At 49.2% G+C, this 24,150-nt stretch overlaps 6 protein-coding genes across 6 annotated transcripts; 3 read left to right on the top strand and 3 right to left on the bottom strand.

The window, feature by feature from the left end:
- Positions 1-1,088: 1,088 nt before the first annotated feature.
- Positions 1,089-1,442, bottom strand: FVEG_15123 (hypothetical protein; the record flags this gene model as incomplete). The annotated part of the gene is made up of 2 exons (XM_018904227.1): positions 1,089-1,109; positions 1,284-1,442. 2 exons carry the CDS (start codon positions 1,440-1,442, stop codon positions 1,089-1,091), a joined length of 180 nt encoding a protein of 59 aa, XP_018746446.1.
- Positions 1,443-3,439: 1,997 nt separating this feature from the next.
- On the bottom strand, positions 3,440-3,866 carry FVEG_02724 (hypothetical protein; the record flags this gene model as incomplete). The annotated part of the gene is made up of 3 exons (XM_018890168.1): positions 3,440-3,546; positions 3,597-3,771; positions 3,795-3,866. 3 exons carry the CDS (start codon positions 3,864-3,866, stop codon positions 3,440-3,442), a joined length of 354 nt encoding a protein of 117 aa, XP_018746447.1.
- A 1,955-nt stretch (positions 3,867-5,821) lies between these two features.
- On the top strand, positions 5,822-8,026 carry FVEG_02725 (choline-phosphate cytidylyltransferase). Its single transcript, XM_018890169.1, has 4 exons — positions 5,822-6,644; positions 6,700-7,050; positions 7,098-7,431; positions 7,484-8,026. Exons 1-4 carry the CDS (start codon positions 6,148-6,150, stop codon positions 7,631-7,633), a joined length of 1,332 nt encoding a protein of 443 aa, XP_018746448.1. The 5' UTR covers positions 5,822-6,147; the 3' UTR covers positions 7,634-8,026.
- Positions 8,027-10,987: 2,961 nt separating this feature from the next.
- On the top strand, positions 10,988-15,378 carry FVEG_02726 (hypothetical protein). Its single transcript, XM_018890170.1, has 6 exons — positions 10,988-12,324; positions 12,370-12,395; positions 12,446-12,550; positions 12,600-13,698; positions 13,765-13,896; positions 14,078-15,378. The coding sequence occupies exons 1-6, from the start codon at positions 11,896-11,898 to the stop codon at positions 15,155-15,157; spliced, it is 2,871 nt and encodes a 956-aa protein (XP_018746449.1). The 5' UTR covers positions 10,988-11,895; the 3' UTR covers positions 15,158-15,378.
- A 1,601-nt stretch (positions 15,379-16,979) lies between these two features.
- FVEG_02727 (phosphatidylserine decarboxylase) lies at positions 16,980-22,457 on the top strand. The gene is made up of 5 exons (XM_018890171.1): positions 16,980-18,471; positions 18,656-18,700; positions 18,752-20,924; positions 20,974-21,725; positions 21,775-22,457. The coding sequence occupies exons 1-5, from the start codon at positions 18,268-18,270 to the stop codon at positions 22,000-22,002; spliced, it is 3,402 nt and encodes a 1,133-aa protein (XP_018746450.1). The 5' UTR covers positions 16,980-18,267; the 3' UTR covers positions 22,003-22,457.
- Positions 22,458-23,570: 1,113 nt separating this feature from the next.
- FVEG_02728 (hypothetical protein) lies at positions 23,571-23,786 on the bottom strand (the record flags this gene model as incomplete). Its single annotated transcript, XM_018890172.1, has 1 exon — positions 23,571-23,786. One exon carries the CDS (start codon positions 23,784-23,786, stop codon positions 23,571-23,573), a length of 216 nt encoding a protein of 71 aa, XP_018746451.1.
- Positions 23,787-24,150: the final 364 nt, after the last annotated feature.

Here is a 24,150-nt window from a genome sequence, read left to right as displayed (position 1 = left end):
TATGGGTCTCTGTGTTTCCTTACCGCCAGAAGGCCGTTTTATTCGGAATTGTCCAAGTCGAGATCGTCTTTTGCACCGATGACCGTTGGAGGACTGGCCACAATGGTCTTGGGTGTGAGCCAAAAGTCCTTGGGATGGAACCAGACGCCACCTGGCTTGATGCTCTTGTCGCATACTGGTACTTTCCAACTGCCATGCTTGAGTCATAAAATCGAGCATGGAACTTGCTATCGTTGTCATGGCACTAGATAGTGGTGTAAAGGATAGAAGACCTCTCAATAAAGACACCTTCTTGAACCAGGCACAAATCCTTGATTGATTTGGGTTGTCGATAAAGCTAGTCAGAGCCGCAAATGGCGATCGTGTGCCCGGTGGTACAGTGAGTGCTCTTAAGATATCTTGGCCTGCGGCAAGTCTCGATCTGGTTCATCCGAAAGGTGATGCTTGATATAAGGTTGCACATAGTCTTTGGGGCTCGATAACATCTCCTGGCTTTGAGGGACAAGAGCTGCTCGGGCGGAAGCTGGAACCATTCACAAGAAGAGATCTCGCCGTCTCAGTTACTCGGTCGAGAATTGCAGATGATTCTTGACTGATATGTCATCGCCTGGTCCTCCTGGGTATAACCGACTTTGTGCTAACAAAGAATCAACTCTGTTGACTGCAGAGTCGGACTCATTGGTCGCAATCAGAAGTACGAGGAGACGTAGAATTAGAGTGGTTGATATGGGGAATTGTCCTTTCAAGTCTGCCAGGCCTGAATATATGATGATCTCATGAACACAGCCTTAGGAGACGACTGAAGACGAAATTCCCGGGGAAATTAAACCCTCCTTGTCATTGCTCGAACTGTGCACATGGCTATTGTTATCAGCCGAACAAGTCGTGGTCCCAGCGAAACGAAAATGCCCGAAGGGTGCTTCTGGATCGAAGATCTCCCAAGCATTGATCTTTGGTTTCACTCAAAGCGGTCGTAATGGGAGACAAGTACTGGAAATCGGTGTGCTGCTCACAAGATAGAGGGAACCGTTGAACAATGTGTCGGCTAAGCTTCACGATGTGAGGCAATTTTGAGCCCCCAGTTCACATCATCCGACCGAGAAATATTCCTATATGGCATTAGAAGCTTCGAAAACACGCAGAATTGAGAACGTATAGATCCTTGAGTGCAAGCACTGGGCGCACCAACCTGAAGTTGGGGCTGATGCTGTCGTCCTGGTCCAACCACGGCGTAGAGACGCTCTGAAAGACATATTTCTCACGATGGCCCGAATCTATCCTACGAAGATCTGAATAGAGACCCAATCAACGACCATGTCCATCTCGTACGCCTTTTGTGCCTGTGATATGGTCAAGCGATCCTTGAGCTCGTGGAGATGTCCTGCGGAGGCAGGAAGAGGAATGATAAGGCAGGGCATGAGCAATCGGAACTGCTCGCACATGAAACCACCAACCTGGCCAATATCGTGGGCTTAACCGAAGGTGACCTGTTTCACTCGATGTGACCAGGGACGGCGCCCGACAGCTTTGCTTGGGGCTAGCAACACGATTTGCAGCATGCAAGATTGAGTGACCCTAATGTAGCACTAGGTGGGATTGCTGACAAGTTAATGTCTTGTATGAATCGCCCATGTCAATTTGCTAGCTTGCTGCCGATATGTCTTGGAAAACCGTGCTTTCATCTGGGCGGCAATCTGATCAACGAGAGTCTTTGCAGGCGCTACGGAAACCAAAGCCTCATCATCGTCGCTCTCTTGAAAGAAATGAATGTTCTGCCAGCGGATGTTGGTGTGACTGAACAGCAAACTTCCAATGGCATCGGTTGAATCGAAAGCATTTCGTTGTCAGACATCTGGTTCGAACGGTATTCGTGCACCAGGCCGTGAGCCAAATAGCCTGCACATGTCGGGGCCTGCGCGTTCAAGCTGCAGAAGTGGATAGTCTGATATCAGCTTCAAATCATCGCCCAAAACTTCTGTGTTGGTAGAGAAAGTCAAGCAACTCGAAGATTCGCTAGCCTTGATGGGTAGTTGGGTCGTTGTCAGTACCTTGGTGATGCCCTGACCAGCATTGGCGAGGTTGGGCGAATAAGTAGGCGTTTTTAGAGATCTCACAGAGGTATTCCTAGATCTTTGGTATCAAGAATGGTCCCTAGGCATATCAGCCACAGAAGTTTTTCAAGGAAACATCGTAACTGACCTTCATGTAATTGTTCAAGACCGGGTGACTAGATGAGAACGTAGTCAAGCCAGCGAAATCGTTCGTTGTGTAGTCGAAGTCTCGATGGTTGAAGTTTAATAAAAGGCTGCCCTGCACCGAGGCACAGTTCATTTGTCGTTTCTACCTGTAGAACATGCCCATGGTGGAGGATCCCAGTAGAGACCTTGCATCATCTGTGATCGATTGAGAGCATGGAAGTAGATTCGTCCAGCAACAGCAATGAGAAAGAGAGAGGGAGAATGTGAAAAACTTCTTTAGTACACACTAGTCAAGAGTCTGGCGAAAGGCCTTGGTAGTGATAAAAAGAGAAATCCGAACGTCGACCCTCACGAAGAGGGCCCCCCGGAAGGAGGGTGCAACTGACGACCGGCGAGGAACTCTCATACATCACGCCTGAATGTATGCCCCTTCCCACCAGAAGCTACTTATCGTGGTAGGGCATCCCTAGGCGTAATGGGCGCGCCTAGGGTGCTGTGTTGCTTTGCGAAGTCTTTCAGCATTGTACACCTCTCGTCTCCCGTGGCTGCTATGACTTACTCAGTCAGACAAAAGAACTGCAATATGAGAGGAACTTCAAGTCAATATCAAGGTTACTTACCAGGTTCTCTTCACAGCGGTTCAAAAAAGGCTTCAAAAGGGGCGAAGTCCTCCGGGCGCATGGCCCAGGGGTGATGCGGCGGCTGGTTGAGGAGCGAGGAAGAAATGGAAGAAGAAGAAGAAGAAGCAAGAAGGGAGAAATAAATGATAAACAGATAAGCAGAGAGTTGCCTGAAAACAAAGATTGGCCCCAGGCAACCAGTATCATTATTCACGGGTGACAGCTGCTGCCACTGGCAGAAAACATTAGATCAATATTAGTAGATGACCCCTGTTCAGCAGTGACGACAACCCCACGTCAAGTCGAGTATGTCTTGGAGTTGAACCACCAGCACTGATCTAGTTATCTCGAACGGAATATTGCATTTACAGGCAGATATGCACACTACGAGAATCATAAACGCACAGTGGGTGCAGTTGGTTCAGATTACGGCGGCTTTGCTGGAACCCACTTGATTTAGGCAAAGATATGTGTCATGATCGGCTTTGAGAACCCTTCCACAGTAATCTACGGCGATACAATAACATAAGATTGACGTCCATCAAGCTCTATTGAGGTCTTCCCATATTCAAGCCTGACCTAGCAAGTATCAAAGAAGTGCCATCGGGGCTACTAGATAGCCTAAGAGGGTTCACTGCCGCCAGAGTCACCCTTGAAAAGGTCGCAGTTCTTGCCTGAGTCCTCGCAAGCGTTGGACATGGTGCAGGTGTCGCCATAATTGGTATTGGCTGAGAAATTGTTAGCCTTAAGCTGGACTGATGTCTCTGATGTGACTTACTACCGCCGAGAACACCGCCGTTATCCTGGCAGTTACCGCAAGATCGCACAAGTTTGCCATAGTCTTCGACATAAAAGTCAGAGATCTCGACAGTGCCACCACCGCTAAACTGAACAACCTTATCGGCGGCGTGAAAAGCACCTCCTCCACAGATGGTAGAGGTGCCGGAGTTTTGCTCTAGAGTGCAATTTCCCTTACAGTGAACGCCCTCAGCTTGACCGGGCCCAATAAGACACTGCGGAGAGTAGCATCATCTTCGAGAATGAGCATGGCATCAGCAACACTGGTTGTAGAACTGTAGATTGGCAAGTGTGAGAAGCGCGGCTTTTCGTATGTTGAGCTGATTAAACCAGTAATCACTTAAATGAAAATAAAGTGGAAGATGTTAAAGAATGTGCTTTGCGGGCCTGCCTGGGACTGCCAAAGATGAAAGAAAGTAGCAAAGAATATCCTGTTGGACTCCATGTTGTTTGCCCAGGCCTGGCTTCTTATAAAGGATTTCTGTCATGCAATGATACGATGCCAGACCTCAAGCCGCAGGTCAGTCAATCCTGGGAACGGAGCTAATGACAGACAAGCCGCTGCCAGTTTGTCACCGAAACCTTGACGAGGGGAAGCTTAATTCAGGATATGCACTTCTCGGCATTTAAGTTAAGGCTTAGCCTAAGCTTATTCAAAGGGTCTGATAGCCGAACTGGTTGGATTGGCGGACTCGTCCAGGTTTGAAACCTGTGATTGACATCCTGGTGATTTGAAACGGACAGAACAAAGAAAGCAAGCCATTTGCAACTATGGAAAAGTCATAGAAGCCAAATAAGAGCCAACCATAAATGATTTCATTTTGAAACAGGGAGAGTGAAGCAACATCCAGTGATCTCGGGTAAAGAAAGTTTTGCGGTGGCTAGCGTGACTAGAGGTTGAAAGGCTATATTTGTTCAAGATCTTCATTTTTATGAGAAGTAGCAAGGCCAGATGTATTCTTTTTCTTGGGGGTACGTAGGTCTAGATATGCCTTGGTGATAACGACTAGGGTATTTACTAACCACCAATAAAGGCTGAGTATCAGACAAGGAACTTGTATGGTTTGGGGTGCTTGGTCCGAAAAGGCAAGGGCCCATCGAAATTATATCCAGGAGCTACAGCTTGAAACGGACAGAATTTGAGAGGCCATGAAGAAAGACAGAAACTCTGCTGGTACAGAAGCACCAACGAGTGCGCGAACAATTCAAAACTTCTCTGCTTTATTGTGCTGGTAGTGTTCGGAATACTGTCTAAACTCCAGTCTTGGCTACGATCACCTGGCCTTGGATGACTCTAGGGCCTTGTGGTCGATGACCCGGCCCAAGTATCAAACGCATCTTCTTGGTCTGCATGTTGCATTGGTAACTAGGTACCTACGTATGAGCATAAGCTGCACTTTCAAGATTACTTTAGTCGAAGAGCAATCTCTGAGGCAATCTGTGGGGAAGCTTGACTGATCCGGATCATTGGCTAAGCTTTGTCAAATCCTTTGGGCAAACACGAGGAACCTTGGATGAATACCAGTGGAGGTGTCCGTCCATAAGGTAAGGTAGGTACGAGTACCTAGTCTGTCTGATGCATTCACTAAACTCACGTGCGTCGTCATGTGACCGTTGTGACTTCCCGTGAGCTCTTAGGTTCCACAAGCTTCTTCCCCCTTTTCATGTAGATCAGCTAAAGGGGTGACAGCAATGACGCCACAATCCACATCGCGTTCGAGAAATCGACATTTGACACGACGATTCGGCTCAAAAAACAGTTATTAAGATGCACAAAATTCATGTTGAGCGCAATTACAAGTGAACAAGCATTGTCACGAGAGCAGTTGCCTGTCTCATCTAGGGGTGTGACGACGATAGTAGTTGCGCTATTAACTTTTGAGATTGCACTCCTTTTTTGACACGAGAAAGCCGGGCCACTTTTTTAATTACACGGTGTCGTTCGTGTACATCGAGAGCTATGTATCAGTATAGGGGAGGGAACTCTAGAGGAGAGGAAGAAAGCAGCCCATGGCTTATCTGTAGATATCAGCTTATGCCTCTGTCCCAGTCTTGATCAATGCATCATGCCTTGTTTCTTGTTTCTGCTCTTTTACCTTATCAATCATCATCATATATCGCCTCCGATGACGGTATCCTCAGAGTCTCGTATATAAAGTGTTGTGGTAAGGCAAGCCAAGTTTTGGAAAACCCCAGATTTTTACAGGGAATATTGCGCTCCAAACCCAATCAGCTTTGGAGAAAGTCGAGACCCGGTTTTTTTCGCGTCAACGTGGAACTTCTTCGGTAGCCGTAACCGTTTTTTCTCCAGGTTAATAAACTACCTACGGAGTACTGCTACAGCAGTCCCAGGTCGCTTCCATTCCCCATCTCGCTCCTCAGCACGCACATAATTAAAGACCATACTTACCTACCTAGGCCCCTACTCCTAAGGTCTCTCTCATCCTCTCCCACAACCCGACCCGACCCCGAAGCCACGTCATCTTCCCCCAACTGTCAAGTCAGTGCCGTGCCAGTCTTATCTATCAGCCATGTCTTCGCCATCGAGCTCATCCCAGGGCGGGAAGCGCAAGAGAAACTCCCTTCGCGCAGAGTCGGCCGCTGACCTTGGCGATAATGGAATTCAGACATCCTCTCGTGATGCCTCTGGTGAGGAGGGAGACACAACAGCCGCCGAGTCGGGACGACTTCACAGCCGAGGATCAGCTGTTGGAGGCCCAATTCCTAAGAGACAGCGCTCTAGCTCGGATCGTGTCCTCGAAACAGCCGCTGACCACGCCCTGGATCCTGGCGAGCCAAGCGATACCACAGAAGCCAGCATCGACATTGCTGAACGAGTCGGTCGCAAGGGTCGCAAGCCTTCTCTGAGGGAGCTTGACGAAGAGGAGCAGCGAAGAATCGAGGCCATGCCCCCTCCCCCCATCGGCAAGCTCCAAGATCCTGCCGGTGGTTACAAGACGAACCCACCTCCTGTTGGCCGACCTGTTCGTGTATACGCTGATGGAGTGTTTGATCTCTTCCACCTTGGGTAAGTCAAAAGAACCGACTTGTTGAAAATGAGCTGTCTGCCAACTACTCTTTAGCCACATGCGACAACTCGAGCAGGCCAAGAAGGCCTTTCCTGACACAACACTCGTCGTTGGAGTCACAGGCGACCACGAAACACACAAGCGCAAAGGTTTGACTGTGATGTCTGCCGCTGAGCGTGCCGAAACTCTCCGCCACTGCAAATGGGTCGATGAGGTAATCGAGGATTGCCCATGGATTGTTACCCCCGAATTTCTTGACGAGAACAAGCTCGACTACGTCGCTCACGATGATCTTCCTTACGGCGCGGACGAGGGCGACGACATCTACCAGCCCATCAAGGCTGCGGGCAAGTTCCTTGTCACACAGCGAACAGAAGGTGTCAGCACAACTGGTCTCATCACAAGGTATGCTAACGAGCACCCATGCTATCCAAAATTCTAACAGCTCGCAGAATCGTTCGCGACTATGAGAAGTACATTGCCCGACAATTTAAGCGCGGTACTTCCCGCCAGGAGCTCAATGTGAGCTGGCTCAAGAAGAACGAGCTGGATCTCAAGCGACATGTTCAGGACCTGCGGGAAAACATCACAAACAACTGGACCACTACTGGTCAAGAACTCGGTCGTGAGCTCAAGCAGTTCTGGCCTACTAGCCGTCCTCAGAGCCCCGCCCGATTTAACAGTGCAGGCAGCTCAGAGGCACTACGTTCCCCAGGTGCTTCTGGAACACCCAAAGAGTTCATCACTGGCTACGCTCTGGGTCTTGTTGGTGGTGTCCGAGGATGGGTGAGTAGCGGACATGCACCACATTTTCCACCTTCAGCTAACGATCGTCTAGATGACCAAGAGCCGAGGCAATGTCACCGATAGTAGCCGACCCCCCAGCGACGATGAGTCTGAAGAGAGTGATACACACGCAAAATCGCCAAAGGACTCATCAAACACTCCAACCGCGGCTGCAGCTGCAGCCGCTCCTTCGAAGCTATAAATGAAGCTGTATGGTCATGCAGATTGCAAATGTGGGAGATTGGTTAAAAAATGTCCAGCAGGAAGAGGAGGCAGGGCCACCACGATAGGGACAACAGATGTTTGTGTAATGGACTTTGGTGGATTATTATTTTAATCAGTATTCAGCTGTGCGCTTTAATACAGGACCGGTATACAAGGCGTTGTGGCTTGTTTTATGTATCGAATGTTTTCACGTCTACAGTGTAACCTCGGCGCACTATTGAATCCGGACTCTTCTTGTCTAATAAGGTAGCTGTGGGATGGTACGACAGTTGGGCGAAGTAATCCGACGAGTATGACTGAACCGTTCACTTGTTTCGATAGTCTCATTTTCGTGACATTCCCCCATTCTTAAGACCACCTTGTTACAGCCTACGTCTGCAGGTACAATCCTTTGGTTCGGGAGTTTATTTCGAGCCCCTCGTTGCTGACATGATAATTATTGTCGTACAGCTAACTAAGCCAATATGCATGGCCCCCTCGGTGAGGCTGAAATATCGGAGCAAATCATTTGCCAAATCTCTTCAGGGTACTTGGCTTTCCGGATGGCGCAGACACTCAAATACCACAATCTGGGGGGCGCCTGCGCTTAGGCGCCTAGGCGGCTATACTGTCAATTGAGCTCTGTCAGATGATGACGGCAGCACTGGATGATTAGAAGTAACGTTTCAACCGATGAGACCACTTCATCATGACAAAGGTGGTTAATTGGAGTTTGAGGGGGGATATCTGGTAGAATTTGTCGATCGCACAGTCAGCATCAGTCTGCCTCGATCTAAACGATCGACATTAGGCAACAGGAATTTGCCCACTCCTTGCAATGCGATGCAGATAGAAACCCCCCAGCATGTACAGGAGAAACCTGATTGCAAACGTTGATGTCGAAAGTGTCAAACTCCTAAACGTCAATGGTTCGTTCCAAGCTGCGATAGGCAAATGATACGATCAAGGGTGCGCGGATAAACGTCCGAATGGAGATGACCCCCACAAAGGTCATGAAGATTTCGGCCAGTACTCAAATGGGCGACTACCTAACTTAGTTCATAAACTCAAATTGCGGTGTATAGAAAGTTGGAGGCATGTGGTAAGGGACAGGCAACAGGTGCCAAGTCAAGGGGTGTGTCCCCATGTGTAGATCTGCTTCCACTTCTAGAGGAGCACATGCGAATCAGACCAGACATGCATCGGTGCTGAAAAGTTAGTTGTCAACAAGTGCATGTCCACGACGTAGTGACGGGACGAGTTCATGTAGCATCTTAGCGAGACCTTGGCTACAGAAACAGGGTAGATTTGGTGCAAGATCTGCATTGGGAAAAGCCGCTTCTTCTCGTCCATGTATTGGCCCAAAAGAGCCTCTAAATACAAAAATAGTCGGGATCGAAGCGCCGGGGGCTTTCCCCTTGTCCCCCAGATATGAATCTGTGGTTGCAATAAACAGTTCTATGTGCGAGTCCTGTGGAGGAATTCTTTTAAGGAATATTCTCCGTGCGGGCCGAATCCTACAGCGTCTTGGCCTCAAAATCCGAAAAAGGTCGTTTATACTAGACTTAGCGTGCGGAATGACATATGGTGCCTTAGACGACGAGATGCGACGATCTAATTTTGGGAAAGAAGCATAACCCTTGAACGGCTGGCGTTGCGTCGTTACGTACGGAGTAGTCTCGTGGACGTTATTATTTCTTATTTCCATTTCCAGCCAAAAGGCGGGGAGAAACAGCGTGGAACGTGGAACGGTCCGGCCCCGCATTTCATATCCTTTTGCTCGGGAGGAGCACAACGGTTTGTTCCCAACTCAGGATAAGATTAATGTTGGAATGGATAATGGAAGTCGATAGGTAGGTATGTAGTTTATGGGTCTATGAGCCGCAAGGCATTGCAGTAATTGACTCGTCGATCTGCAAATTAAAGAATGCCTTGTCTCTGATTAATTAATCTGTCGATCACAGCAAGCATTATCATGACGCTGCTAGGCTGCTAACTTTCTGCTCGAGCTAGCGCATCGCACTGAACAAACAGATTGTGTGTGTGTGTGCAGGACGGACCCAACAGGCGCAGCCAAGGAGGTAAAAATAGGTCACCTCAGGTCATCATGAAACATTGACCAATCAGCCATCGAATGGCTGGGCTGTGGTGTGTCTGTCCTGAACTTTTGTTTGGCTACCCTAGCGCCCAGCAAGGCTGGGCTAATAGCACCCTTGTACGACAGACAGGGATACGAATTAACGCTACCAGGGGACAGGATCCAACATTCCAAGTAATGTTTCAATACATACGGCTGTCATGAGAACGGGATACCGGTATTGAGGTCAGTATGCGATTCGGTTTAAATGCGGGTGATATTGAAAACTCGGTTAAAAAAGCTTAGACCAAACCTAACATACAAACCGACTTAAACCATGTGGACCATGGACAATGGATAATGGACAGCGTTGTAACGGCGCGGGCCCTATGAGGCTGGTTGGGACATGCTCTTGGGATAAGCACTTGTAAGGTTGGACGGACCCAGGATTCCCAAGATCGAGTTGCTTCACGATGGAAGTAATTACATAGAAAATTTTAAAAAATACCATCTAAGCGCAGTTTCAATAAACTCAATAGGTGAGATATCGGTAATATCGGGACCAGACTCATGGGAATGCCTACCTACTTACCTTACCACCTAGGTACCATTGAAGTCAGCACGTTAGGCACCTACCTAGGGTCAAGCTCTTAGGTAAGCCGGTACCTGTCACTGATGCAAGCAAGAGCTACTGGAACCTGGAGGTACAGTAGGTACATCCTGAGGTACCTGTCGGCCGCCTTTCCTTCTCTCCCCAGCTCATTTTCTTCGACTTAACCTTTCTAGACACAGCCTCTTCTATAGGATCTTTTTGCTCTCCTATCATCTATGTACGCATCGTTGCCGATCCCTGTCAGACAACCACACCCATTCTAAATGCGAGATGTCATGTCTGTTATCATTCTGGAGACTTCAAGCCATGATCGGTTCTGGCTTCTAGAGCAGCCACCAACAGGCGCCTTGACGCCATACCCGCCCGACCACGCCCATGCCCACGCAGGCTTGTGCCCACGATGTCTCAGTGCCCAGATACAGTACAGATGCAGATGCATTGCTTAGCTTCCTGTGAAACTGGAGCTCCAAAATCAATTTTAACCCTAGTGCCCGAGCTTCCCCTAGTTCCAGTTGGAATTTCTACGCCTCTGTGCTGTGCTGGTATTTTTGGATTCTTTCGTGTGCAACATTACTCCCTTTACTCAATGCAACCATTCTTACCGGTCATCGTCGCCATTCTGTCTCTCTTCACAAAGCACTGGATAGGTCTGCGCCAACTATGTCTAAGCGCGAGCTACCACCCGCAAGCCATCGGATCGGTCGGGGGGATGAATAGTGTCTTTTTGGTACAGTACCACACCTGGGCGCTAGTTGCTCGATCAGGTACCGTTCCTTGAAGGCTTAGATGGCGCTTGCGGCCCCGTCCCGCCACTTGTCGCATTCTCGACGAACAGGGAGCGGCAAGCATGCGACAAGGGTCGATGTGAAAGGGTGGCACATGGACAAGCCAAACCAAACAACGGGATGGACTCCCCATGTCCCGACCTTTTGGTGTCGAGGACGCTTTAAACACTACGTACGGTTTTCAAGAGGCAGACAAGTGCCTTGCATCAGGTGCATCTCTTGTTTTCCCCTCCACCTCACCTCCTTCAAAGCATCTAATCTTGTCCATATCCATGTTTCAATCCATGCATCAACTCCCCTGTCCTGCGCCCCATACTCAGCTCGCAGGGTTGCCTTCAACCTTGGGTCAATCACATCGACATCCCCATGCATCCATGTTCTAACACTCTCTCAGATAATCCTGCCCAGGTCTAACCCAGCAATGCCTCTCCTGGTTCCTATCTTTGTACCAAGAGTAAATATCTCACTTGCACTGAGCCCCATATTCACATCTGTATCCCTGCTAAACACCGAGCTTGCTCTACTCGCCAGCCTTAGCCGTCTGTACCTCTTCCCGTCTGTGATCTTTGCTTCAATTCTACACCAACTCCCCCACTATTACTCCCGCTTGCTGTTCTATACCCTCATCGCCCACCTTCTTTACATGAGCCTAAAGCGTCCCATCTGCCGGGACTTGTTCATACGCCTCCCAGGGGGCTGTGTCTTACCAAGTTTGGCTTGTCCATCTACAATTCTCCGGACTCACTGCCTCTTTTGATTTGTGCTTCTGTTCTCAACTCTGGGCCATGGCTAGTCTCAAGAATATCATGAACACCGACGATGAACACGCCGATTCAGGTTCCGGAATCCGTTCCGTCTGTTCGACTTCAAGACCATCCCCTACCCACAGCCATGCTACTACATTAAAACATCCACCACCCCCTTCCTCCCATGACAACGGGTCTGATAATCCTATCTCATCCATGACATCTTGTCTCGACGATCACCCATTGTCACCAAAGCCCAATATCAACATGACTAGCCGACGCCGTAGCAACGCAAGTGTCGACTCCAACGAATTCTCCTACCAGCCTGGCCCATCATCTCAGACTCCCATGAGGCCCTTCACCGGAGCAGCCACTGGAGAGGCACACGTAAAGTTGACTCCTATAACCAGAAAGATCAGTAAGGCAAAGAAAGGTGTCCCAGTTCATACATGCAACCAATGCCCCAAGGTATATTCCTTCTTTCTCCACGATCTTCACATCTAACTTTCCCAGACCTTCTCTCGGGCAGAGCACTTGAGGTTTGTGGTCTTCCTCGAAGCTAAAAAGTGTTTCTAACAATGGGATGCAGACGTCATCAACTCAGCCATTCAGCTCCTGATCTATTCTGCCCGGTCGAAAACTGTAACAAGACTTTCCATCGCAAGGACCTCCTCGACCGTCATGTCCAAAGACAGTACGTTGGGATAGTGACACCCGGAGAGCTTCGAGGCTAATAAGAGTAGTGAGCAAGATGGTCAAGATGTTAGAGATCCGAAACATAACCGTCAAGGCAGCCCGAAAACACCTAACCTGCCTCCTGCAGACTCTGTCCCAGAACCAGGACTCAAGATGCCGGAAGTCTATAGACACCCTCGAGCAGTAACCGCAAGCAGCAGCTCGAACATGGTTGGCTCATGGCCATCAGTGACATCGACATCTGCTCCTCATCAGGCCTACAATCCACCGCCAACCGTGAACAATTCCTCAGACAACTACCCCATCGGGCCAAACAACTATGTACTCCATACACTGCCAACGAACGAAAGTTTTGTAACAAGCTATTCGGAACCACGAAACATGTCCGACATGTCTCTCATATCATCCATTCCTGAGGAAGCACCCCCTGATCTAGGCTGGCCCGAAAGCTCAATGTCTTCATCAGCCCCTACAAGCACATTTTCGACTCCCCCGGATAACACCAGGCGCTCACAGTTCTCCGTGCCAACAACGAACGGGTCTTGGATGACTGCGACTCCAACTTACCCAACTACTGCAAATGACATCACTGCCAGTCTGGACAGCAACACATACCCTTGCTCGTATTCATATACCGACACTCCGCCACAAGCATATCCTTCTGTCTTTGGCGATATGGATCTTGCATTACCTGGATACTCCGAAGGCCCTTCTTTCAGCACTACCAACCAGATCCCTATTCCTACAGTTCGTAGCATGTCCCCCTCGTTAGCTGTCGCTCAATCTGAGACTTTAGTAGCTGTCCCCTCGCTGCCAGCATCAGATGGACTTTTCGGATTGGGGGCGTGTAGCTCTGGGCCTTCGGATGGTAGCTTATTGAGTACTCCTGATCTGATGCCCCTATCTCTCTCTACAGCAACGAGAGACTCAATTCCGACATATTTAGAAACCTACTGGGAGCATGTCCATCCCAAGAACCCCATCATACATAAGCACACTTACGAGGATGTACCCGAGGAGGAGAAAGAGCATGTGCATGTGCTCCAATGCGCCATGGCTGCTCTGGCGACACAATATATCCCTAATGCAGACGACCGCATGAAGGGAGCACAGCTTCATGCATACGCCTGGCAAAAGTCAAAAGTGGTAAGTTGAGAGAACAGGAGCTCGCCAAAGGAGCAGTCGACAATCGACCGGTGCTGATACACTTAGTTTATACAAGCTGAAAAGTGGTCAATACCAGTACAGCAAACTATTGCACTCTGCGAGTATTATGCTCGGTTTCGTGGCAGAAAGCCACACTCACATCAGCCCTCTGCCCGGTTCACTGCACTCTACCACAGGGTTAGTCAGCGTGATTTCTCTTGATTATTCCTCCCTTTATTTCTTTATTTCCTCCGTTCTCTTCTTCTTCTTTTTCCCTTCTTCTATTCTTTACCATTCTCTTCTATTGGAAAACAATTGAACATCATGTCTTTCTTTTCGACTTCATATCCCTTCGAACACCTGGCTCAACTCCCGATAGGTTTTTAATCGTCACCATGAATCTTCTTCTGGCTCTTCGACCCAAGGTCAGTCGGCTTGGAAGATATGGGTTGCTGCAGAAACTCAACGACGACTGCTGGCTGCCTGCTTCCTCCTGGATGTCCACAGTTCACGGTATCATCAACGACCGTATGTTGCCGCCATTGGCCTGGACTACACTGCTCCGGACGCTCTTCCTATTCCACTCACAGCAACAACAACAAAATCTTGGGAAGCACATGATCCTCAAACATGGACACGACTACGGACAAGAAAGGACCCGAAAACCATCTCAAGCATCAACATCAGGACACTCTCTGCCACTGATGTAGCATCTCTGCCTGCCTTTGACGCGGCAATCTTGCTTGCAGCATGTTCATTATTTATTTCGCGTCGTCAGAACCCAGCACACGTTGGCCTGATGGATGGTGCACTGAACTTTGAGTCGGAGAGAATGCTTATGTTAAGAGTATTTCCTGACTCGGCAGTTGCCAGCACCTACTTAGCCCTTCACTACACACCTCTTTACTACCTATTATCAGTATCTGGGCAGAGCTGGGTCTTCAACAAGAAGGTGACAGACTTCAATGTCTTTGTGGAACACCAGAAGTTACTAGGCGAATGGTGCAAATCTAGCACAGCTGCGATCGCCACGATTTTTGCTGCCCGTGCTTTGAACATGTTCCTTAAGCTCAAGGCTTCATCCGATCGGGAAGAAGACAGAAAAGGAAAATTCAGCCAGCAACAAGCAGTACATTGGACAGATATTTCGGACTACTGGGGTGCTTACGTTTGCTCGTTGATCTGTTGGGCCTTTGGTATTGAGGATAAACAGGACAGGGATAATACCAAAAATTTGCCAAAAGCTCCAAAGCAGTGGATCTTGACAGTTGCGGATCTGGAGCCGTCTGAGTTGCAAGCTCAGAATCACCGCAATGGGGCTCAAAAGGTTGTAAGTCTCGTGAAGGAGGCGTTGGAAAACGATTGCCTGGGCGGAGGAAACATTCTTTTTGCAGATGCCGTGAACGTTTTAAAACAACTAGAAAGGGGGGTATCTGCGAGGTCATGCCCAGCTGTTTGAGGGTCTGGCGTTCATGAAGGGCCATGCCCTGTTTCTTTCTTCTCTCTCATTTATATATTTGTTTCGAGTTGACCGCATTGATGTGATATGAGAGCTGGATATGATATGAGACTGAGGGCGGATGAGGAGAGGGGTTTGGTGGCTTGTAGCGTCGTCTCAGGATCTCAGCCCTGGGGGATAATTAGAATAGAGACAAGGGCCTGGAGGTTGTTAAATGAGTGCGAGTGTGAACCATTCCAGTGACGTCGGGATGACTTGTGCTGATTATTGCTACACGGAATTGAATGTTGAGTGGTGACTGGAGGTTTGGCTGGTCTGGTTACCCTAGGTTGAGGAATTGATATACATAGACTAGGTGCCTACCACCTGGCATTTAGAGGGGACGCCTTCATTTTAAGGTATCTCACAGAGCTCGAAGAACATAACCAAATCGAGAAGGGCAAGGTATAGGTATTTCGGTCGTATGGGCACCTAACTTAGAGCCTAGAGGCCAAGAGCGGAGTATGATTGATAACTATCCGTACGCACGCGTGATTGATGAGCTTGATCACATGCAAAGAAATCGATAGACAGAATACGACCAAAAGAAGAAAAGAAGCGGTGACGGAGACACAAGAGAGATTAATTGTCCGTATCTGAGCGGTGATGGGAATAAATTGGTGGTTGTTCCGTTGTTGGTTTAGCCTCCGACATCCATAATAAACCAGAGCCCAGACTTGAGTTAGTTATGCTGTGTGTGAACCTACTGTATGCCTCTTTGTCGGTGGCAGAGTAGGTTGTTAATAAAGTAACTCATATTTAATCCTGATCGACAATCCAAACAAACATTGTGAGCCTCTCATGATACCTGGGTAGGGTAGGTAGACAGTGTATTAAGCATCAACAAGGCCAAGCCATGACATGATGACTCGGATCTGGCAGGTTCACGGACAAACGGCACCATTAATACTGGAGCCAAGAGTCGAGACCGAGTTGCCTATTCTGAAAGGAACCGAGTCGAGGGGATTTGGATGCATTGTATTGGATGTCATGGAAGGAATTTAACACGAGAGCATATGTAACCTTAGGGCGAGGTAGACTACCCTGACCAGTAGAACTCTCTCGTATATACTCACGAAGCTCTGGAATAGAGGCTAATGAAAAAAACTACCTAGCGGATAAGGTAAGGTCAGATACAACCAGTAGTAGCCTTTTGCCAGGTTAAAAACAACAATATGTATACCAATATCCGTATGCAAGAGGCATTTTCTTCTGTTTCGCTTCAGCCAACAACACGAGACGCGATGAGACAATTCAAGGCAAGGTACCTTTTATTAGCTCAATCAAATTCGGGTTCATCCATTTAGCTGACTACTAACCCAGGTTGAGAGACGGTATGGTAGAATACGTGTCCCCCAGTCACGGAATCGGCACGGCAAAAAAGGCGCCCCAACGCTATTCATGGATGGCTCTAGTGGCCTAGTCCTGGAATCTGGAGTCTAGAGGCTAACCAAGGGACAGGCAGGACAGCCCTGACTGATTTGGGGGACCTTGTGGAGGTACCTAGCATGGGTAGGTGGGTAGCTTGGGTAGGTAGGTACCAGTAGGTCCTAGGGCAGACATTGGGATGTGAAGGATCCATGGAAAGCTGCCCTGAGCAGAAGAAACACAAGGAGTGAGCTTATTCTCGACTGTATCGCATTAAAACAAGCGTCATTTCCCTCTTCCGGCCTTTTCTGTTTTGTTTCCTTTCTCGTTCTTCTTACTCCTGAGTTCTACCTGTTTTGCGAGACATAAGACGAGATTAGAAGAAGAAGAAGAAGAAGAAGAAGAAGAAGAAGAAGAAGAAGAAGAAGAAGAAGAAGAGGAAAAAGCAAGCCAACCAGGGGAAGCCCAATTGTTTTCTTCATGGATGATACTTGATTTATTAGTATCACGGGCACTCCTGAGTCCTCATACCTCGTCTTGTTTAATTCAACTTCTCGTCTCGTCTCGTCTCGTCTATTTTATTACCGAGCTGGGTTTGATTTGAATCACTTCTCCTCTTATTACTTCTCTTTATATTCTGCCTCACCTGCCTCTATTCTACGCTCAACATTCCAACAAACTCACTCCTGTCTCTCCTCTCACCATCAACCAATATACTTTTATTTATCACACTACTCCACCGACCGGTCAAAGACGGATCCTCTCGCGTTCCTTGTCCCACATTCGCGGCTCTGACGGCGCTGATACTTGATACCGGGGCTTGGCCGTGGCTTGGCCTGGGCAGTCGTCAGAGAACGAATCTGGAGTACGAGCTGAGCAATCACTGAAGAGCAATAGGGCGAAAAGAAAAGAAAAGGGGAAAGGGGGAAAAGGAGAAAAGGAAGAAAATACAGCGGGAATGGTCACGGCGTATATCGAATGAAGCAGCTAATCTAAGCCGACACGACGACATATAACACCGCCAACAAAAAAAGGGGGTCGAGAACGGGTTTCATTCATGCTACGAACCCAACCATTTTCTACTTGAGGGCTGAGCTGAGCTGAGTTGAGCTGAATCTTTTGGAAACGAGCAAACCAAACCGCACATACCTGAAACGATAAGCGGCGATAATAAGCTCCAACCCTCAAGTCATTTCGAGCTGAAGCGGGCGACAACACTCTTAAAATAATCCTTACAACATCAACAGATTAACTTGAGAGATATCAAAGTTGAAATACTTGTACTACGGTACCTAGGGCAAATCTGTTCCTGGTTTCACTACGTCACTTTTGGCTGTTCGTTCCCCGCCCTACCAAGCATCCCCACCAATCCCAAGACGGTCTGCACCCCCCCAAAGCTACGAGCGGAATCAACCTTGGCCCTCACCCCTGGAACACCGTGAACACCTATTGCAGGACACTTTGTGGGTGTCATCGCCTGGAAATCCGCCTGAGCTGAGCGCCTGAGACGCCTGGACGCACCCGAGCCGACCACATCACACCCTTCCAGTCCAGGACCTACCCGACTGTACAGCTCCAGCACCCCCGCTGTCGATCGATCTATCACCCTCCATAACTTTTGAGACTCCAGTGCTGTCTGTGTGTGACAGGGAGCTCCAGCTGTTGGAGCCCCAGTCCCGCCGAGCCAAGGCCTTCTCTTCGTCATGGTGCGCATCATCCCAACACGGCTCAAATCGACCTCTCGATCCTCCTCTTCTTCCTCCACAACCATACACTCCGTCAGCAACACCAACGGAAGAACCAAAAACAACCGCAGCAACAGTCCTCCCATGCGCTCGAAAAATGATAGCACGAGCCCTTCGAGGGACGCTGGAAATGGTCTGGCCCTCAGAGTTTATATTATAAAGGTACTTACTATATGTCGATTGTCTCTTGGTACTTATGCACTTGACGCCCTCTTATACGAGCTGGCTGCAGGTCCCTCCAGCCATCACCGCTTCTCTGCCCAATCTAGTCGGCGCAGCAGCAAGGCAGCGCGAGGACATCCGAGTATAACTTCATTTCACCAGGCTTCTGCTAACGTGTTGTCAGGGAAAAGACCTTGCAGCCAAAGATCGAAGCGGCACATCCGATCCTGTAAGTCGCTCTCTCAACACCAAGGCCCCAATGCTGACAGTTGACCTTCAGTACCTCGTTCTTTCTAGCGGCGACTCTCGAATCGTAACCAACGATGTCCCAAAGACTCTTAACCCAGAGTGGAACGCCACCGAGGAAATTCCCCTCACATCTGTCCAGAACTTGGTCCTGGATGTCATCTGCTGGGACAAGGACCGCTTTGGAAAAGATTACATGGGCGAGTTCGATCTCGCTCTCGAAGAGATCTTCAACAACGACAAGGTGGAACAGGAACCTACCTGGTACCGTCTCAAGAGCAAGCGTCCTGGCAAGAAGACGAGTGTTGTCTCTGGCGAAATCCAGTTACAGTTTTCCCTCTTCGACTCGACGAACCCGTCAGCGACACCACAGCAAATCCTCGAAAAGTTCCAAGCCCTTGTAGGAACTGCTCCCGCTGGCTCTCGAAACGTAACACCCTCGATGACACCGAACTTGGCCCCCACAGGCTCCCAGTCCGCCCCCAACCCTCAGGACAGTCCTAGTGATGATGATGATGACGATTTCGACGAAGACGACTCCGACGAGGGTGACGAGGATGAAGGTGAACAAGATGCTACGAAGCGCAAGCGCCGACTTCGAATTCGAGGACTGAAGAAGAGGAGACGCAATAACCCTTATGCCTTTGCCAGCAGTGGCTCTGACGTTGTTGGAATCATCTATCTTGAGGTCATCAAGATCACAGACCTGCCTCCCGAATCGAACCTTACTCGCACAAGCTTCGACATGGACCCGTTCGTTGTGGCATCCCTCGGCAAGAAAACATACCGCACTCGACGCATTCGTCATGACCTCAACCCCGTTTATAACGAGAAGATGCTGTTCCATATCCAAAGTCACGAGCAGCAATACTCCTTCGCTTTTACTGTCATCGACCACGATAAATACTCCGGTAACGATTTCATTGCCTCGTGCGATCTTCCAATCCACCAATTGATCGAGAGAGCCCCCAAAGCAAACCCCGAAACCGGACTCTATGATCTCCAAGTCCCTGCACAGGCCGAGCAGCTTCCTTCGCGATCGCGGTTCAAGAAGCTCGCCATGTCACGATCCAACTCTTCCTCCAGTATCAGCAAGATGATTCGTCCCCCACTGAGCAAGCACGCCTCCAACACGAGCATGGTATCAGCGACTCCTGCTCCTGCGCCCACCTCAGCACCCGATCCTAACAAGCTGGCACCCGCGGATGTCCTCGCCAATACTGGTTCTGATCCTGACTCAGCCAACCAGGACAGCGGAGATGCCGACTTTTATGAGTATAACGTTCCTCTGAAGATGAAGAACACCGAAAAGTGGGAGAAGAAGCACAACCCCGTTCTATACCTCCGCGCGAAGTACATGCCATATGATGCCCTCCGACAGCAGTTCTGGCGAGCCATGCTTCGGCAATATGATGCCGATGAGAGTGGTCGCATCAGCAGAATCGAGCTCACAACGATGCTTGAGTCTCTGGGCTCTACGCTTACCGAGAATACCATCGACGGCTTTTTCAAGCGATTCCCCCACCGTGATGCTGATAACGACGAGAACTGGGAGCTCACGATGGACGAGTGCGTTATCTGCTTGGAGGACCAGTTGGAAGGACGAAGGCGATCCTCAGGCACAGCTGCAGATAAACTAAAGGGTTTGGTGCCCGAGATGAAGAACCTCCTCCACGTGCCAGGTCATGGACACAACAACAACGGTGGCTCAGAGACCCCCAGCGTTCTAGAACTCGACTCGACGTCGGGAACTCAGACTCCCATCTCAAATGTCCCCACTTTGAAGACACCTGCAGATGAGGAGGGTGACCCCCTCGATAAGTCTGACAGCAGTGACGACCGTTCTGAAGAGCATGTCGTAGAGATCCGAGAATGTCCTATCTGTCACCAGCCGCGACTCAACAAGCGTAAGGATGCTGACATCATCACCCACATTGCGACATGCGCAAGCCAAGACTGGAGGCAAGTCAATAGCGTGCTAGTGGGCGGATTTGTCACAGCCAGTCAGGCGCAGCGCAAGTGGTACTCGAAGGTCATTACCAAGATCTCTTACGGCGGTTACAAGCTGGGTGCCAACTCGGCCAATATCCTTGTGCAAGATCGTCTCACGGGGCAGATCAACGAGGAGAAGATGAGTGTTTATGTAAGACTCGGCATTCGTCTGCTGTACAAGGGACTCAAATCTCGAGATATGGAGAACAAGCGAAGTAAGCAGAGTGCTCGCCTGGCAAAACGGCATTACTGACAAGGCTACAGTCCGAAAACTGCTCAAAAATCTGAGTATCAAGCAGGGTAAGAAGTTTGACGATCCTGCATCCAAGGATGAAATTGAAAAGTTCATTGCTTTCCATGGTCTCGACATGTCGGAAGTCCTGTTGCCGTTGGAGGAGTTCAACAACTTCAATGAGTTCTTCTACCGCGCCCTGAAGCCTGGTGCTCGACCCTGCTCTGCGCCCGACAACCCTCACATTATCGTCTCACCAGCCGATTGTCGAAGCGTCGTCTTCAACTCTATCACTGTCGCTACCAAGATTTGGGTCAAGGGTCGTGAGTTTAACATGAAGAGGCTTCTCGGCGACGCCTACCCTGAGGATGTGTCCCGGTTTGAGGGCGGAGCTCTGGGCATCTTCCGACTGGCTCCTCAGGATTATCATCGCTTCCACATCCCTGTGGACGGTGTCATGGGCAAGCCCAAGACGATTGAGGGTGAATACTATACAGTGAACCCCATGGCTATCCGATCGGCTCTGGACGTTTACGGAGAGAACGTGAGAGTTCTCGTGCCAATTGACAGTGAACAACACGGACGCGTCATGGTTATTTGCGTCGGTGCAATGATGGTAGGCAGCACTGTCATTACCCGCCAGGAGGGTGAGAGAGTCCACCGAGCAGAAGAGCTTGGATACTTCAAGTTTGGTGGCAGCACCATCCTGCTGCTTTTTGAACCTGGACGAATGGTGTTCGACGATGATCTTGTCGACAATAGCAAGGATGCACTTGAAACTCTGGTAAGTAATTCACATTGGTGAGTTGCACAGCTACTAATTCCCGGTAAAGGTCCGAGTTGGCATGTCTGTTGGCCACACGCCTAGTGAGCAACAGTGGACTCCTGATATGCGAAAGAAGGCAGAGAACATCACGGAAGCGGACAAGAGAGCTGCCAAGAGACGAATCCAGGGCAACGTAGCCTTGCAGGAGTCTCCAGATGGTAGTGGAGAGGAAGAGCAGCCATCAAGATTAACATCCAAGCCCACCATCGATACAATGGCTGCGTCGGCGATGTAGAGACGTCGGCATGGCACGCGGAAGCGATGTAAGCGGAGATGCCGCCGATGGACGCGGAGACGACAGGGCATATATTCAACATTAAGCAGGGCATGTAGAAGCTGGATAGGTAGCCTCCGGAGACGTAGATATGACCATTGAGCTGGTTATCGAGGGATTTGTATGAGGACAGAGGAATACATGTTCGGTCCGTGGTCATTGGACAAGGAGAAACAGGATAGGATATAACTTGGTGCATGAGCAACGAAACGACGTAAACGAAAAAGCGAAGCGAAGTGGATACAAACGGACAGTAGCACAGACACTTTTCTGTTTATATTAGTGCATATATGCTTAACTATTTAGTGATACATCAGAATGCTTGGTATTGGTGTCACATGGAGCCCTATCATACAGGACCAACTTGCATACGTCAGTCGTCAGCCATCCTCCTCATAGACCCATGATGAAGCAGGGCAGGCCAACATCTAAAAACTGAACAGCTCGGTTCGGAAATAGGTCAGGTCCAAGTACGTGAGCTTGATGGGGGAAGCCGAACCGATCCGAGGAAAAGCACTTCTTGCTCCAGCTGGGCTAAAATCTGGGGAAGGCTAAAGATGGACTTGGGGTAGGATTCTATGCCTGGTATAGGTAGCACTGCGTGATGTCTTCCTTGCTTGGCCCAAAGATAATTCGATAATCAATACTTGGTCAATAGTTTCTACCTACCTACCTATGCTGGTACTGAACTTGATGTCGTGATGACACGTGATGAAATACCTTTTCAAGGATAGACTTCACCAGCCACAGCGAGTCCCTTGAGCACCCCCGGCAAAAGGGAGATCGGCGGCGCACCCCGATTACAGGGGGTGTTCAATGTGGGCAGATGGTCATGCCACTGTTATCGATTTCGAGTCATGGGCTGCCAGGGTTAAACTGGAGGGAATAGATAATAATATTTGGTTCAGAATATTGAGTTTCATTTGGGTATCTAGTGTGAAAAAGAGGTTGCTGATTTCAACCACTGAACAATTTAAAGACAAGTGCAAAAAAGAAGAGCCTCTATCCGAAAGGTCTCGGTCCAGCCTGCGTCCAGCCTGCGTCCAGCCTGCCTGTACGTCTACTTGGCGCCTTAGAGTATTGTAGTCCATCCGAAAGGATGTCGATTCGCATGTCGGTTTCTGGCGTTTTCTCATGCGAACGTGGGGGACATCTCTTATTATGCAACTCTGGGACAAGATTTCGTGATTGACACCTTGTGGTCTCATGGTAGCACACTGGCCCCACAGATCTGGGCTGTTTTTGATGCATCTCGTCTGAGGGAGAGTTTGTTGGCAGATCTGTTGATGAAAAATTTGAAGGATTCGACTTTTTGTACCGAGAGGCGTCAAAAGAGAGGTGCTGGGATCTTCCAGGATCTTGAAGATTGGGAGTAATGTGTAAGAGGAAGTTTAGCGACGGCTTCAAATCCCGTCCAGTATAACAAAGTCATATGCGCCAGATGCTGTGCCCGTGTCCTGAATGCAAAAGTTCGACCCGTCTCGTAAGTCATGGGTAAATAAGGCAAAATCGAAAGTCTTTGTATTTCCTCAGTGACGACTGTTGGGGTGCCATTCTGAGTCTGAGGCGTTGGAAGGGCGTCGCTCTGATCGCTGAGCAGGGGGTGACGGGGACCGCGAGATGGGACGGCCAAGCATAGACGAGAGGGTCTGTGTTGGGGGAGCCAGGTCGGGAGAAGGTTGTCGAGTCTGACGCCAGGAAGCGTAGATCTGCTTGCAGAGATGGGCGGTCATTGTGTAAGTCATGTTTGGGGCGTTAAGTGTGAAAGCGAAGACTAATTATGAGAATGGTTGTGGTCGTAGAGGAGTGTAAGTAGTAGTCGAAGTCGAAGAGTTGTTCGTAAGGAGAAAGCCCAGGAGAGTTGAGTTATATAGACGGATATTGTATGAGTGGCTAGGTAGGTTTGATATACCAGAGTATATTGAATTATGTGTAAAGTCAAAGTCACAGAAAACAGGCCCAGGGACTGAAGTGCAGACCTTTGTGCTTAAGTACCTACCACCTACCTGAGCTGTTACTTGTCTTGGTAGGTCGGTTGCCTCAAATGAGGTGCCAGGTGCCCCTTCCTCAAGGTAAGCCAGCACGTCGGTACCTGGAGTGGACCTGACT

This window comes from Fusarium verticillioides, chromosome 5 (assembly GCF_000149555.1).
Source record: "Fusarium verticillioides 7600 chromosome 5, whole genome shotgun sequence".
In the NCBI taxonomy this organism is placed as follows: domain Eukaryota; kingdom Fungi; phylum Ascomycota; class Sordariomycetes; order Hypocreales; family Nectriaceae; genus Fusarium; species Fusarium verticillioides.
Note: the sequence above shows the minus strand (reverse complement) of the source record. Positions and strands in the feature narration are given on the sequence as shown.

What these genes read in the sequence shown, in the direction of transcription:
- FVEG_02725 (XM_018890169.1), top strand. Translation starts at nt 6,148, where the DNA reads ATGTCTTCGCCATCGAGCTCATCCCAGGGCGGGAAGCGCAAGAGAAAC. An exon ending in TTTGATCTCTTCCACCTTGG is followed by an intron (nt 6,645 to 6,699) that starts GTAAGTCAAAAG and finishes ACTACTCTTTAG; the next exon opens with CCACATGCGACAACTCGAGC. An exon ending in ACAACTGGTCTCATCACAAG is followed by an intron (nt 7,051 to 7,097) that starts GTATGCTAACGA and finishes AACAGCTCGCAG; the next exon opens with AATCGTTCGCGACTATGAGA.
- FVEG_02726 (XM_018890170.1), top strand. Translation starts at nt 11,896, where the DNA reads ATGGCTAGTCTCAAGAATATCATGAACACCGACGATGAACACGCCGAT. An exon ending in GACCGTCATGTCCAAAGACA is followed by an intron (nt 12,551 to 12,599) that starts GTACGTTGGGAT and finishes TAATAAGAGTAG; the next exon opens with TGAGCAAGATGGTCAAGATG. An exon ending in CCTGGCAAAAGTCAAAAGTG is followed by an intron (nt 13,699 to 13,764) that starts GTAAGTTGAGAG and finishes TGATACACTTAG; the next exon opens with TTTATACAAGCTGAAAAGTG.
- FVEG_02727 (XM_018890171.1), top strand. Translation starts at nt 18,268, where the DNA reads ATGGTGCGCATCATCCCAACACGGCTCAAATCGACCTCTCGATCCTCC. An exon ending in GAAGCGGCACATCCGATCCT is followed by an intron (nt 18,701 to 18,751) that starts GTAAGTCGCTCT and finishes GTTGACCTTCAG; the next exon opens with TACCTCGTTCTTTCTAGCGG. An exon ending in AGGATGCACTTGAAACTCTG is followed by an intron (nt 21,726 to 21,774) that starts GTAAGTAATTCA and finishes TTCCCGGTAAAG; the next exon opens with GTCCGAGTTGGCATGTCTGT.